Genomic DNA, 17,872 nt, shown 5'->3' with positions numbered 1-17,872 from the left:
TATTTAATGTTCCACTATCCGTAAATAGCTTTCTAAATAGCTTTCTAAAATACAGGACAAGAATGGAAAAAGGAGTAAGAATGGAAAATTTATATGAATAAAGAGTTTGCTATGATTGTTATTAATATTTTACATCATTATTATTATAATATTAGAAGATTTAACTACCTCTAGTTACAGTAACAGACTTTGTTGATTTTGTTGAATTCACTGTTCATGGCTTTGCAAATTTCTCATTTTAGAAGTATCTTAAGGAGTTGCCTTTGTCTGGAGACAATTAGACAGTGTCATGTTAAATGTCCAATCATTACTTCTGTGGTCTCATCCTATCAACATCAACAGAAGTCGAACTGGCACATACACTTATCTAACACTGATATGTTATAATGGACGTAGGCAGATTGCCACTATTCCTTCTTAAACTTAAACATATTTTTAGCTCTATTTTTTTGACATCAATATGGCAATGATTTGCTTCTAAATCCAATAAATCTGTGCATTTCCAACTATTTAAGAATATGACTATTTTCATATATGTTGTTGTAGTGTTGACCCAAAGAATAGTGTCATATGATATAAGATCATAGCTAATAAGAATTCAATATTCAATGTGAACTCAATGTTATCTAGTATTCAGCAAATCGACAAATGAACGAGAAAGTTTATTTAGTAATTGTTATACTTATCTCAAATAGAAATTAGCTACACAATTATCGTACCAAGTCTATATAATTGTCAGTTGCTTAATGATAGATTAGCTATTCGTAAAAATTGCTCTTCATTATTTTATTACACTTAACTTTCTTCAGTTGTCTCGTAATACCTTTAGCGTCAGATTGAATAGCAATACAATATTTCAGAAATCTAAAGTTTGTCCCGTTAAGTTAGCTTCCGAAAATATATAATCACTTTAAACAAACTTTTTGCTATATAGCAGTACAGTAGTTGGCTTTATCTAGTCATTCGATATGTAAGTGAGGTCTAAAATAATTGCTGAATGGCTCTGATTTGGTTTTGTTCTTTATTTGCTAATATCAATTTCATAATATTGATCTCACATATGGATACAATAAGTATGCAATACATTTAACTGGTAAATTTTACAAAATTACTGATTGAGAAAATAAAACAGAATCACTATGCACTTTGAAGGCGATTTCGAAAATCGACTTTAACATTTGTTTCAAGAATTCAAAAAAACATTGGCATAAGAGTATTGTATCGATAGAGAAACACTTTGAAAGTAATGAAAAAGATTAAAAATTCTAAATGAAAATTCATATCTTAATAAAAAATTATACTTTATTATGTGATCACAGTGTTTTGAAAAAAGCTATTAATTATGTATAATGTATTTTATTTTATTCCAATGATTTGTTTAGAATAGAATGGAAAGTATAGATTATATACTTCGGCATAAGCACTCAACTCCTAGTTCAGATTGCTAACCTACCATTCCGATCCTAGTTTTCAATCCTTTCTATTTCTCGACATAGTCTACATAATCGCTCGAAATCGTGCAATATCTGTTATTTTCAATTCTGTTTTATTAAGAGGAAGAAAAGTTGTAATTTTGTCTATTCGAGTAAAAAGAATAAGTTCTAAGTTTAACAAGATTTACGATAATATTATATTCTTCACTTACATTATGTATTAATAATGATAATAAAGTGTGCTTTCGTGTTTGCTAGTTGGACCAATTAATCAGTTCTCTTTTCTGTCAATTGACTCTATTATTCTCAATGATGAAAAGGTATGGATTGAAATTCACACTACGCGAATTAGTATTTATTAATTTCTTAACCTTCTGTAGTTGGTCCTGTCTATAAAAGTTTGTTGTTTTCAAACTCTCCTACAGTCTTATAATTCTGTTAGTGTTTGGAGTGGAACAAGGACTAAGTGGAGTGGACTACAAGGATTTGGCCAAACTTTCAAATGCTGAGATAGGAATACAGCAGAGATGGGCTTTGTATCTATAAATTGTTATACACTATAAATAATACAATAAATATATTATATATTAATATATTTTATATTAATTTGTCTATAAATAGCATTAGTTTGGTTATAAAATAACTACAACAAAATATACATTACGAAATAATAAATTCCGTCTTTTATGATAATCGAAAAATATAGCCTGACTTATTTATTGTTAAAATCAATGCTAGTTTGAATATGCTTGAGTTTCTTAAGCAGTTGTCAGTACGTACCATATAAAACGATGAATGTGTGATAAGATATTTATAGTTAATCGACCAATTTATAAGTATTTGAAAGAATTACCAGTGTTTTGAATATATTTTATATTTTCAATACACATATTTTTAGATTTTTCTTTAAATTAAAAGGACATTACATGCATTCGTAAAATTTATTTTTGCCAAAAATGTTTAAATTAATTTAAATTCAATATGACAAAAATTTGAAGCAATTAATAAAATTGGGAAAATATTTAATTTCAATACTACAGCAAATTAAATTTATTAAAGTAATGCTATTATATTTATACTCAACATTTTTATATTTCAAAAATGTTAGTTGCTGAATTTTATTTCATTTTTCTATAAATTAAAAAATTCGATGAACAAATTTTTTGTGCTCCCAATTTACTTAAAAACTATTTTGTAAAAATATGTAAATTAAGTTTTTTGTTTTAAATTTACAATGTTTTCGTTGCTATTTAAGTAGTTATGATTTTTGTTTTAAAATTTTAAGTTTTTACGGCTTTAGTTTTTATTTCACGTTGTGTTTTTGTTAAATAATTTTTATATTGAATTTATTCTTCACTAAATGAAAAACTTAATGTGAAAATAATAACGATAATGTATGGCGTTAAAAACGAAAGCATTTGCATAAAAAATATATTCGTAGAGGACTTAACCCTTCCATTTCAGTACAAATTGAATCAGTTTTATAAATAAACTATAACTACATTTCATGCAATTCAAACATTAAATATAACTTTTTTTATACGATATATATATATTTACTTTTTATACATGAATATAATGCATGTAATAAAAATCTTTTCTCTATCAAAGCCATTTTATAAACTGAAAAGCAAAATAAAATTTTATATTATCACGCAGTCCCACACAATTTTCATAAACAATTTTATTAATAATTGCATTTAAATCCTTTTAGTATACTTAAGCCTTTAAATATCTATTCAATTCAGTTGTATTTTTAAAACGAAGGGTTGTTGTGTACTATAAATGATTTATTTATATAAATAATTTTTTTTTTGTTTTTCTAAAAATTTGTTTTAAATTTACAAATTTATTTTTAAGAACTTCTCATGTCATTCAGTAACATAATATTAAGATTATTATAATAAAAAATATTAAGGGTAATATTAAAGTAGAAATGTTAAAAAAATTATATATTTATGTAAAAATTAATATTAAAAAAGGTAGATATTGTATTTATTTATATATATGTGTTTTATTATGTATAAAAATAATGTACCACATATTATTATACTACTTCATTAAAGATATGTATAAATTGTAGATACATGTAGATATATATAAAAGTCATATAGTAAATAGTGATTGAATTTTACTTTACTTATACTTTTATTAAACTATTACTTACAGTTATTGGGACTAGTGTTCGACATAGGCCCTGCAAATAAATAAAATTTTAATATAATTTAGTATATATAATCCTTATCAATATCTTATATGCCTTACAACTAAAGTGATTACGATATAGATTTTAAAGCCAATATTTTAAAATCGTATACAATTTCGAAATAGAAGCATAAAAATAATACCAGCATTATGTTGATACTTTCACAATTATGGGTCTTTATTCTAGCTTTTCTTTGTAAAACCAACATATGAATAACATTAATTTTATTCGCCCTTACTACATTTTGTAGTTTATAGTATAAAGGATCATTTTGAGCTCAAATTTTTAGAAAAAAGTCATTATTGTGCTTACAAACATATACATTATATGTATACATCGTTTATGAAATCATCACCTGATTCCAAAAGCATAAGCAATCTAAACAGCTTTTTAAGGTGAACATAAAAAATATTTACAAGTTTCTTAGTTAACAAAGTTAAGCCTTAATTAATCATAACGCTCTTGACTGCAAACATTCTTATAAATCAGTTGCTTTCAATCATGTGCTTAAAATATACTAAAACATAATGCAGAGTGATGCATCAGCTTATCTTTTATGATTCTGTCCTGTTCTTGTTAAGATCAAGTTCCAGAATACGTGCCACTATTCAATATAGTGACACAACTGCTAAACATTTTACAGCTGATTGTATTGGAAATTAGTAATATTAACGCATTTTAGTCATGGGAGAATACAGTATTTTTACTTAGTATTTGTATAGTTGTTTTAATATACATTAACAATGGGCATGTGTACATGTCTAACTGAACTATTTCGGTTAAGCAACATAACATAATGAAGATGAAATCGTACTGTAAATAAATAAAAATAAAACAAATAAAATACACAATGAAAGGTGATCAAACAATCAATCCAAAACGTAGTTCTATGTACATATATATATATATATTAGTTCTCGCAGATTTTATGAGGAGCACAAGGCCACAATTTCTGTGTATAGCTCTATCCAATATTGTCTACATTAAGATATATTTCAGTCAGCTCAGTTAAAATGCTGTACATGTTAATAATAATAATGAACGCAATTCTTGTGATGATTTTAATTATTAAAGGTTTAAAAAGCAATAATAGTGCAATTCGTTTTCTATATATAGAAAAAGGGTTTATTACATTGAATAAGAAGTTAGTGTTATAATTATTTTATAGATGCAGAAACAAACTTTGAAATCCAAAATTTATCATTTTACATAATATGGTGCACAAACTGCCGCGTGTGAACGCTATATCTAATAATATGTTTAGACTAACTCATATTCGGGCTTATCTTGATAAATGTGTAGGGCTTAGCCCTATTCACGAAACAAAAACCAAGCAAAGACAAGTTAAATAAGCGGGTATTTATTTTTTAATAAGTAACACCAGAACTTGCTTTTAAAATAATTAATTATATATATTCACTCAGTTAGGTGTGTGTATATATTCCTGATTATATAAACTGATATTAGTTTTTATATTTTATCATAATCGCTATTTACTGTTTCAGGAAACTATAAATTATAATTTTAATAATATAATATGTTATATATAATAATATAATATATGATATATAACAATATAAAATATGAAAAAGAGTTTATAGTAAAATACTTTATAGTACAACTTTCATACTTATTTTATAAATTAAATTATATAAACAGAATTTATGTTATAATATTTTAATAATAGATTGTAATATACAAGCAAAATATGCTAAATGTATATGCTAAACATATAAAGAAAGTACATATATTTATTCTACAAGTATTTTATTAGTTTTTTTAGTAGTTTTAAAATATCGCAAATATTAACTATTAAGAATATTTTTTGCATTATAACCGTAAAAATAAATTTTTCAATTACAATTATCATTTTAATAACAAGTATATCTAAAAAAAAAATTTCGTATCACATTCATTCAACACTTTATTAATATTTGATAAATAATCTGTAGTGTTAGTATTAAGTTCTCGAAACTAAAAGCGTTAAAACTATTTAAAGTTATATACTATATGAATATTTTCAATAAATTATTTTATATTGATCATAAAGGTTTATAATGAAAGCTGTCAATTTATGAATCATGTATGAATTTTATAAAGTTTATATATATACGTTTGTATTGTATATTTCTTCACGTATATCTTATATAGATGGACCCGCTGTTGTGCGCGTCAACATATTCGTAAGAAGTATATCTAAAATCGATGATGTGACTATGGTAAGTTCGCGTTCGATAATGTATCTCAAAATATAAAAGAAAATAATAAAACATACATAAAAAACTAAAACTATCGAAACATTTAAATTAGTTGAAGATACATTATCTGCGTAACATGCAAATGAAACGAAAACAGCAATATCGAAATAAATATACTTAAATACTTCAAATAAGTATACATATAAAGTTTGTTGAATTTAAATTTTTTCTACTTTCTATATATTTAACCAATTTCATCTTCAGACATTTTTTACCTAATTAAGAATGTAAAGTAATAGTATCTTCAGTGAATTAACTTCTACTTTCAGTTATTTTACATTCAACAATTTTATTCTCTTATATGCAAGCAATGGTTTCTCTTATTTAAAAGATCGATATAATAAAGTACTTCACTTTACTCTTTATCCCGATTATAGTAGAATATTTTGTAAATTGATTATTTACAAATAATGAACTTTAAATCTATTTTATGTGTAAAAGAAATATGCAATTTTTCAATTGCAATATGACTATTTTAATATTAAACACTATTTTATTAATTACAACTTAATTAATTACTCATTAATTATAATTATTAATTATACGATTTAGCATTAATGCGTATAAACGCCGAAGTCTACAATAATAATATAAAATAATATTATAATATATGAAAACAATACGGATTATGATAAATTACAGTTTAATTGTTTGATTATTGGTGTTTTTTCGTAATGAGAGAAATTCAATTATTATTTCTATGATAAACTTTTTAATAATGCCTGAACATTAGTTAACATATTAGCTTTATTTTTACTTTATTTATTAATTAATTTATTATGTTATTATTCACTAAATTGTTGTTTACCTATATGTTGAAATTTTTTTGTCATATAACAAATTGTTCTTCCGAAAATAAAATGTATCTGATGATAGATAATAATAACTAAGTGATGAGTTTCTATACTACACTAAGAGAGATCAAAAATCTACTAATAGTTTTCACGATTTAAGATATTCTTAATCATGTATATGATGAGTAATTTTTTTAATCTCTATTCTAATTAGAAGTTTTTCAGTTATTTATGTCATGTATCGTCAATCAAGTTACTAGTTAAATTCTAGTTAAACTAACTTTAAAATTCAAATTCTATATCTTCAAAATATCTTTAATCCGTCAGGTCACCTATTATATTAAATATTGAATGTTGTGTGTGGTATTCCGTCGTAGTTTGTTAGGTTGTATCCAAGCAAACCGCATTTGCGTCTTGTCTAGATTTACACTTGTCTGGTTTATTATTTTACAAGCTTCGTTACTTTTAGTACTATACCTTTAGTTCTGAAAATGTTTCTCATAAATTTGTTATCAGAAGACCATCTGATTTATATAGCACAGGCTAAAAAACATATAGGGCCATGTTATGTAGAATGTTTTGGGCTCGGCATAAGCAAAATTTTTGTTGTTTTCAATACAAATTTTAAAATTGAGAGTAAGTAAAAACAATATGTCGATTCAAATTGGGTCATTAGAGCCGAGGTTACCTGTGCTTCGTCACTTTGGCAAAGCAGCATTATTCAATAATAATTATCAATATTTGTGTATTTTAAAGGCAAATTGTTACAATTTCTTAGACACTAAACAACATGCATTTTCCCAAATGCAAAGCCCAAATGAAACAATTTTTACGAGCCCATGACGCTCCAAATATATTAAATTCAGTAACATGGCCCCTACTGAATTTAATATATTCTGTTATTTTAATACATTCGAAAATTGATCAATATTCATACTAAGGAATGCAAATCGGATAGTCGGTTATTTTAGTAGTTCAACTATTTGAAAATATTTCCGTTTATATTTAAGAAAATGTATTTTGTCACCCCTATATTATTTAGTTACCGCATTTGACCGTCAAGATGATGAAAACCATTATTAGTGCTAAAAAATCTAATAAGAATCTGTTGGAAACCTACAACAATTTTTTAATTCTATGGATAATAGTTCAGTCATTAAAATTTTACTCCTAACACTATATCGAGAACAATGGAGTAAAATTTTGTAAATTTTATAAATTTATAAATTCATATAAATATATATATATATATATATATAAATATATATATATTAATATTAAATAAATATATATATTTAATATTAAATAGATATATATATATTTCTATTTAAATATGAAATGATTGAAAGGTAAACAACATTAAAAATTTTTTTATAATTAATATATTGGATATATATTTTATTTCTCTTTGCATATTTCAATTGTGTGTATTAAGATATTATTTTAATATTGGTTTAAAGAAAATTAAGAGTTCATTAAATATTATTACTTTAGATTTTATTTTTATTTGTTTAGTTGTATAATGAATTTGAAAAACATTGTAATATATATACATATAATTTTCTAACATAAATAAATATTTTAATATTAACTCAATGATAATGAAAAGAATTTTATATGTAAAATGTCTTTTGGATCTCTTGTATCTCTAACTTTATTTTTAATCTTTCTCTATGACTTATTTATTTTATATTCTCTCATACACCCTTTAATATTTTATTATGTTTTCCACTCAGCTATAATTAAAAGTATATAATATTTAATACTTTCAATTTTTTTTATATATGATAATTATATCTTTATTCAACAAAATAAAAAAATTCGAATAGGATCTTCAAGTATAAAAATTAAATATTTCTATTTTCTTGTACTAACTTTAAATGGTTTAATTACTCGTATATAAAAGTTAAAAAATAAGTTTATTCATGTGCTTTAGACGTAATTTTAGAACTGATTAACAATAAAAGATTAAATATATTTTTTTATTAATCCAATTTTATTTATTTATTTTAAAAGATATTTAAACTAGAATTAAATTTTAGTTTATTTAAATATTAGGTGAAATAGAACGCTATTTAGATTAACTATACGTTTGAAAATATATAAGATAAAACTAAATTGATAGAGTGTGGCATGCATTTTTCAAAAATGCTTTTAAATGAATATTTAAAAACTATCTTATATCATCAACTTTAATAATAAAACAAATTTGTTTATAGGGCTGATTAATTTTTTTTAAATTTTATGCACCTATTTTTTTAGTGTTTATATATTTTTTTTAAACTTAATTTTTGGTTGAATGAGATCCATACAGACATTTTTTTAAAAAATTTTTAAGCTTTTATTTTCGCATTATTTTTGTATTGATTTTTTATTTAAAATTAAAAATTTTTCATTCATTTCGTTCATTTTTCATCACAACAACAAAGGTGCTTGAAGAATTACAAAAAATAAATAAATAAAAATAAAACTTAAGTATAAGTTGAAGATTAAGTAAATTTCAAATATTTAGAGTTTAGTTATAAAATAAGTAGGAATTCTAATTACTAAATTATTTATCCATCGACAAGTATCTAAAAATTTAATATATTCTTAAAATGATTCATTTATTGTTTTATATGTGCATAAAATAAAGCAGTTGAAATTATGTGTATATATGTATTTACTAAACATTTAACTAAATATTAGTAATATAAACAAATTAATTAAAACGTATATGCAAATTAATGATATTTTAGAAAATTTGCCTACCTATGTCTATGTCAACATGTTTCTACGGTCAATATCAAAAATCGACGATTATAAAATGGTGAGTGTTTCTTTCTCAAGCGAAAGAATATTTTAAGGTATTATAGGATTTTTAAAAATAATGTATATAGTGTTTAAGTACAGACAGCGGCATAATTATCACAAAAAACCAAAAATCAAATTTTTCGCTAATTTTAATTAAATTCACGCTACTATTTCTCCTCCACTTTACAAAAACCGAATTAATTAATAGCAAATATTGCTACATTATCTCAGTTTAAATAGGCATATTCTGAACTTACCTAAAATTTATTTACTTCGATTGTGCTCAATATATTAAATTTAATACTAATATAAATAAAAATACTGACTTTTTGATATTGGGTTCATTGTAACTAAATGTAAATTACGAAATGCTTTAATTTTCATTTTTTAATAAATACTCTAAAGTATGTTATGATGAATATAATTTCAAATATATATATCTTATTTTAAATATATAAATAAATATTTATGAATATGTCTGTATATGAATAATAACTTGTATCTCAATGTATTTTGTATTATATATATATAAATAAATATTAAATGTAAACTGAGCGTGTGTACAAATATTTTTTTTATTAACTTTTAATAATTTAATTTATTTTAAATAATTATATTTAATTTAAACTTAAAACTAACTTCTACTTTCTTTACTATTATTTTAATTTCATTTATGTTTTAGTAACCGCTTGAAACTTTTTCTCATCACAAAAGAAAACTTCTTTACGATATGTACAATTATTTTAAATAATTTCACATTTTGAACTATATTCATTATGTAAACTCTGCTATAAATATATATAATAGTATTTTTACTTCTACAAATTAAGAAAAAAAAACATATGTGTAAAATTGGTTTTTTATTGTTAATTTCAGATGAATTTTAATTTAATTTACCAAATTTTCTTCGTTTTTAAATATGTCAATCCTTGCCTATGTAACTAAGTAAACGTATTTTTTTTAATTCGATACACCATTTATAAATTGTTTTTATCCTTAATTGTCTAAAAAATATCACCAAAATAAAAAAAAAAAATTTATAAGATATACTTCTTGTAATTATATACTCATGACTGGCTTCTTGCTTTGATATTTATTTATTTTTATTTTTTAGTTATTTGTATCTGAAAGGTTTTTGTTACAAGTTTAATTTAACAAAATGAAATTAACATTTTTTTTCTATAATTTTTTTAAACTTTTAACACAAATTGGCTTAAAAAAAAATTATTAATATATTTAAATTAAAGCTTGTGATATAAATAAAAAACAAATTAGTTTAGTTTAAGTATGTGATAAACATTTAAATAATTTCATATATTATAAATTATTATATATAAAATTAAAATATGTATTGCTAGCCTAGTTATATAATATATATAAAAATCAAGAGTTGTGCTATTGTTATATTTTTAATTATATACTATACATACATATATTTAAATTTGATATAAGCAAGAACTTATTTTAAGTATACGGCTTAATGAAACATAATATGAAACTTTTAATATTATATAATAAAATTATGCTATAAATAAAAATAGTTGAAAATAATGAACTCACAAATAAGCAGTAGATAATTTAATTTTTAAACAACAAATAAAATATCACAATTTTAAAATGACCAAATACAAAAATTTAAAAAAAAATAAAATAAATTCAAATGCTACTTTTTAGTGTTATTATTTGTCTTAATAAAAGCTACTTCAAAAAACTAACTAATTGTATTCTTTTAACAAAGTTTTAGATAAAAACTAGTTTAATTTTGTTTAAGTTTAAAAAAATTTTTAATTATGTTAAATGTTAATAGCGGATATATATGGTAAAAAATTATTAAACTCATGTAAATAAGCTAGAGTTGAAAAAATTTATTTTCAAATATCTATTAAGAAATAATAACAAATCTTAAGTTCGGTTCAGATTAAATTATTTAGATTGTATTATAAATTTACTTAAAACATTATTAATTTGCAGTGAGTGCAAATTAGATTAATTAAAACAATTTATTATATATATTTAAATAGTTATAAATTCATTCAGTGAGTTTTATTGTTCATCATAAATATTTTTCTGCAAAAACTAAAAAATAAATAAGTTTATTTCACAGAACTATTTTATCGTGTTGTATATGTTAAGCTTATAGTCTTATTATTATAGATTTCTATATTAATGTATTTCCATTTTACAATTTTACAAAACACCATAGCGTATTCTAATCTAGTTCGTTCGAATAATATTACAGTTGCCCATTTTGTTGGATTCAAATTTGTGAGGTGATTTAACAGGTTATTGACAAAACGTTTAAAAGGCTTATGTATATATAAATTTTTACTTTAAAATAGACCTATTAACTATAATAATTTTAAGACGGTAGTAAAATATACTAACCCTGCAAATTATTAAAAAAGTACACAATATTCACCCTCGCACCTGTGCTGAGTCGACATCAAATTCGGATTAAACCTTAACCAAAAAAGTTTGGAAATATAAACAAAAAGATATTGTTAGTTTATTCAATTCAAATCTTGACTTAATGTAATAAATTTTAATTGATAAATAAAGTAAGACCTAAACTCCTATGTATATAATAACCGTCATCTTCAACTTTTATCTTAGGTAATATGTGTTTGTCGTGTCAATTTCCAATTATCACCTGCTTTGTGAGACATTAGAACACTATTATTAAAGGTGAAATCGGTAGTGATTTATATGTGAACTTGTACTGAATACTTTGATTTTAACATTTTCAGTTTTCCTTTAATAATGGCAGAGTAATTGGCAGAGTAGAAGTTTACATATATAGTTTTTAAGTCATATGAACTCGTGAAAGAGTGTTTTGTTTTAAGTAAAGTACGTATATAATAAGTTAATTATTGTTATAAGAATTATTTTATACTAAATTTTATATTATATTAAAACTAGAAATTTAAATATAACTTTATTATTAGTTATTAGTTCTTAGCTGTACATTGCACAGTATTTAAGAAGCAATTTATGAATACGAATATTTTTGAAAATATTTTATATTATTTAAGATAATTAATTAATAATAAATATAATTATTAATATACAATTATTAAATTAGTGGATTTATAATAAAAGCTCAAAATAAAAATGTAAATACGGTTAAATTATTAATATAATATACATAAATAAAATTTTAATAATTTTATTTAATATATCTCAGTGCAATATAAAGGCACAGAATATAAATAAACTACAACTGATTTTTATATTTTATTTAATATAAAAATATAGGCGCACAATTTCATCCATTTATATTTTTTCTTAAATCCTTTTGGTTACTTTTTTTCATTTATTTTTTTCTTGTGTTTGTAATATAATTAAAGCTAAAGGACTTAAAAATATGTACAATAAAACATGCCACAAATATTGATATAAGAAATATCTACTCTAATGATTAATTTAAAGAATATATTTATTAAAGATATCATTAAATAAAATAATTTAATAATACGTAACCTATAATGAATAAAATGAAAAATTTTATAAATAATAAAATCTTACAGTTATAATTTAATTATTGTCGAGGTTAAAATTAATTCCTATAGGAAACATTATAAGTTATTCGCTATAAAATAGCAGTTTCACTAATAAGCATTATAGAAAATAAAGAGACCAGGTACCATTATTATTTTAGAAATTTTTTATATAATTAATTTTATATACTTTATTTTACATATATATTTTTTTTCTTGAAATGCTTCAGTAAAGTAATTTTTATTTATTTATTAAAAATCTGTTTTCATGATTAATTTATTATTTATAATTCTATTTAGCTTATTTAAAAATTTAGTTCTTACTTCTACTTATTCTTTATTTTTCTACTTCCTATTTTTTTTTTTTTGTTAATTTTTGATTAATGTCTTCTATTGCATGGAGTTTGCTCTCGAGCATGTTAGACTTACTTATGGCATGTGAAGAAGCATGAGTGCATAGTTAATAAAATAATGGAATTTTCGAATCAGTTATTTGGAATTGATAAGAAATTTTTAAACTATATCAGACAGATTATTAGAACAATTTAAAAGTAATATGTTACAACATACTACTTTAATTCCTTTTTGAATTTTAATAATATTCATATGACACTAGAATTTATTTTATTTTATTATAACCAACTTAAATTTTATGAACTTAATATAGAGTTTTTCAGGAAAATATTTGCAAAATACAAATTAATAAAATCTATCTATCATAAATCTATATATTTAGTTGTCGCATAAAATATATACTATAAATGCAAAAAATTCAATGCTCAACTTAAACTGATTGAATCGAAATTAAAATATGTTTTTAAATTGGATTTGAAAAAAAATATATTAATGTATATTTGCAGATGTTTTTTGGAAGAGTTTTAAATTAATTCATTCTTCAATATCACTCAATCTTACGAAGTTATAACCATTATTAATTTCAGAAGAACCCAATTAAGTATGTATACATTTCTAAGTCCAAGTTTAGTATACAATAAACTACATATATTTTAATGTTTTAAGACGCTTAAACATACAAATATATATTTATTAGTGTATTCAAATTAAATTTGGAAAAAATATATGTTTGTTATATACATACAAAAAAAGAATTTTTACAGGTTTTATAAATATTAACATAAAATTCGAATATCCTAAATTAAAATAGTTCATTTTAATTTTTTATCAAAAATTTTCTTAAAAACAAAAATCTCATATCAGCAACATTATTACACTAAAATTAAATATTTGTTTATTTTTAAAAGTAAAAAATTAAAATTTTTAATTTTATTTAACTCAATGATAAAAAAATATATATTTAAAAATGTTGCAATTATTTATTATCATATTGTTTTTTTTTAGTTACAATTGGGACCAATTGTAGTTACACTATAAAATACATATTAAGGATAACTGCTGCTCCTATAGTTACATTGAATGCTTTCTTATTCAATTAGTTCTTATTAAGCCTTGACTTCTTTAAGTTTCTGCCAACATATGTTATATCGCAATTTCTAATAACGAGTTTTTCAGTGCTATACACTAACTAATTCGCCATTTTTAACGGTTTTCATCGATTTTCTTTTGGGCCGACCATATTTTTTGCTTCGTTTCGATGTTCTATAGGTGTTTATCGCAAATAAAGTTAATGTACTACACTACATTTGTTAAAGTATGGCATTGCAATTTTCTGTTGCAGAGTCTAGAACAAGTGACAATAGTTAACGTTTAAAAGTATAAAACCTGCACTCAGGTTTCCTAACCTGCACTTTTTCCTAAAAATTAAATACTTACATTTTTAGAAGTTTTTAAATATCGATTTATGGATTTGGTTATAACCTGCTTATCTTAATGTATATTTAATTTGTTTTGGTTTCTTGTGTAACAAAATACTACGACCATAGTAGCTCTGTTAAAATTAATCGAAATCAAACAGAATATAGTCGAACGAAATAATTAAATATTATGTTCCGAATACATATAAGATATTCGTAGTATAAGAATATAAGATAAGGTATTAAAAATTATCACGAGTAAGAAACTTTCGTCCCGGAATTTTACATCTGACTGATAGCAAAACAGGTAATCACAAAGAATGTGTTTAGAAGTTCAGAAACCCCCCAACTATCAAAGAGTAAAAGTGTCCAGATGTAATATCTCGAAAAATACTCAACATGAACTTAAGGTTTCTGGAAAATGTGCTACAGAATATAATGTTCGTTAGCTTAACTCGGAATTTTTCAAGGGGTATAAGAAATAAATTGTAAGCATGAAATAGCCAATGAAATAAAGGTTTTTAAAAACTTTAGTAAAGACTATATATAATATAATATACTAGCAACGTATTAATAATAATGAAATTTTTTATCAAAAACAGTTTCATAACGGAACAATATTTTGTAAAATTTGTAATAAGGATCTCATCAATCACACAATAAAAAAGTTATAATTTAGCATTGAAAGTCTTCTGTTTAATGTGAAAAGGAATTTTCGAGTAGACAGAGGTATATGAGACTGTTTATATCATCGAAACTTAAGATGTTCGGTTTGATTTAAACTATAATAGATATAGCACACTCAAGTTCTATTCATAAACAATATATACCATTTTGATTAATTTGATTAAAATTAAAAATATATTAACCCATAATGGCATGGAGTTATAGGCCATTAAAATTTTAGCCCAAGCAGCCAGGACATTAAGTTAGAATATAATTTAAAAAAAAATAAAGCAAAAAAAATTTTTTTTGGACAAATTTATGGAAAACTCTTAATCTTTTATATAGTATAATTATATATCATGGAATTTTTATATAGAGTAAATTTATAAATCATTAAAAAAATGTAACGGAAGTTATATATTTTAAGTAAAATAATCTTTCTTTCTTTATCATTTCTTTGGTTCTGTGTCAGATAAAAATATTAATATCATTTTTTCTTTATTTTATTGTATTTGTTAAGTGAAACTATTAAACGTTTTTTTAACACAAGGTTAATTTATAAATTGTTTTACAAGTTGACCATATGGTCTTAAAGTCTTATAAATTTTAAGACTTTAATTAAGATCTTTTGAAGAAATTCAGTTGTTTATTCAACTTAATAATCACCATCTCAAAATAATTGCTTCACATCTTACGGTGGCCCAAAAAATATTTTAATTAATTTTCAATTTGAAAATAAATTTATTTTATATTTAAATATCATGAAACTATTATATATATTATGTTAACTGCATGTTATATATATGAAGGACACTATTTTTTTACAAATACTTATAACTTAATATGTCTTATTAAAATTTTATGTATTTTAGGTATATAAGATAAGCTTAGTATAATTAAAATTCCATTAATATAATATACATATAATAAAATTAAAATTTGTTGTAATTTAATTAAAAAATTTTTGCAACGTTTATTTGCATTAGAATTTTTGAATTGCATTTGATTGTTGTTGTTATTATACTTATATTTGCAATGCTAAATTATCTATAAGTTAATGCTATCAATGCTTGTACCTTTGTTTATGCACGGCTTTCGATGTGATATATGTCATTCAAGTGCTTGATGACATTTTGGTTAAAATTTTAAACATACTAACGCATGTGCTAATTGAACTAATATAATTGTATGTGTGATGTTGCTTGTTTTGTTTTGCATACGCTGCTTGTAATTAAATAAACATAGGCTTACATGAAATCATTTCAATAAAATCCGTTGAAAAAATATTTTATAAAAATAAACATTCTTCTAACCGCCACATGCCAAATATGAAACCAAACTTTGAAAAAAAAAATAAAATAAATCATCTCTCGTTTCAATCGATTTATTAAAAATTTAAAATCAAATAAATCGCTACATTTTCGAAAAATAAAAATTAAAATTAAAATTGGTAACTATTTCAATAAATTCACAGAAATTTTTAAAAAAATATCGTTTTACCAATTTTCATACATACAAAATTAAATATATCCTCATCCACATAAATAATAAGTAAAACCTCTGAATCATTAAAATATTCGCTCAATATTCAATATTCAATATTCAATTAAAAATGTCCTACAAAAATAATTCGACCATAAATGCATTTTAGTCAAATAGTTTTAGAAGAATTTACATTAAAAAATCATTTCATTTACATATTTCAATTTGTTACTAATATTTAAAAATTTTATTATTTATCAAATACAATAAAATAGGAATACAGTGTGCAGTTGACATTTCGTGAGCAATGGACAGATGAGCGTTTGAAATTTGATGACATACAAGGTGAGTTTAAGTCGAGTTTTTTTTTTAAAATTATATATAATATAACTTTTTTTTATTATAAATTATACGTATTTAATTTTTATTATAATTTTCTTCTATTTATCCGTCTCATATCTCATATAACCAAAGTCATATCGCAATATTTAAACAAGAAATTCAAAAAAAGTATTAATTGTTGTCTATTATATATTAATACAAAATTTTTTCTTTTAGGACGTCTTAAATATTTAACACTAACTGAAGCAAATCGTGTATGGATGCCTGATTTGTTCTTCTCAAATGAGAAAGAGGGTCATTTTCATAATATAATTATGCCAAACGTCTATATACGTATCTTTCCTAATGGCTCAGTTCTATACAGTATACGTATATCGTTGACGCTGGCATGCCCAATGAACTTAAAACTATATCCTTTGGATAGGCAAATCTGTTCATTACGTATGGCAAGTTGTAAGTATTTAAAAAGATTAATAACTACTAATTAAAAATTAATTATAATGAGTATTATAAAAGCTTACAAATGGTTACTTAATAATTAATACAAAATACACATTTAATATGTATAAGTTTTTTTCGGATTAACTAAGAGATAAAGTGAGAGAAAAGTACACAGTGCATTGATTTGA

At 22.5% G+C, this 17,872-nt stretch overlaps 1 protein-coding gene across 19 annotated transcripts in view; it reads left to right on the top strand.

Annotated features, from left to right (window-relative positions):
- Nucleotides 1-17,872, top strand: part of LOC119682923 (glutamate-gated chloride channel) — a 74,767-nt gene that overhangs the window by 39,738 nt on the left and 17,157 nt on the right. For 10 of the 19 annotated variants that reach the window (XM_038096476.1, XM_038096481.1, XM_038096480.1 and 7 more), the window contains 3 exons: nt 9,430-9,500; nt 17,177-17,246; nt 17,460-17,696. In XM_038096476.1, coding sequence (XP_037952404.1) covers nt 9,430-9,500; nt 17,177-17,246; nt 17,460-17,696 — 378 coding nt within the window. Of the gene's footprint in view, nt 1-5,790; nt 5,859-9,429; nt 9,501-17,176; nt 17,247-17,459; nt 17,697-17,872 lie in introns of all 19 variants that reach the window. The other 9 variants (XM_038096485.1, XM_038096482.1, XM_038096478.1 and 6 more) reach the window with 2 other exon arrangements.

This window comes from Teleopsis dalmanni, chromosome 2, assembly GCF_002237135.1.
Source record: "Teleopsis dalmanni isolate 2A chromosome 2, ASM223713v2, whole genome shotgun sequence".
Taxonomy (NCBI): domain Eukaryota; kingdom Metazoa; phylum Arthropoda; class Insecta; order Diptera; family Diopsidae; genus Teleopsis; species Teleopsis dalmanni.
This window is presented reverse-complemented; position numbering and strand designations above follow the sequence as displayed.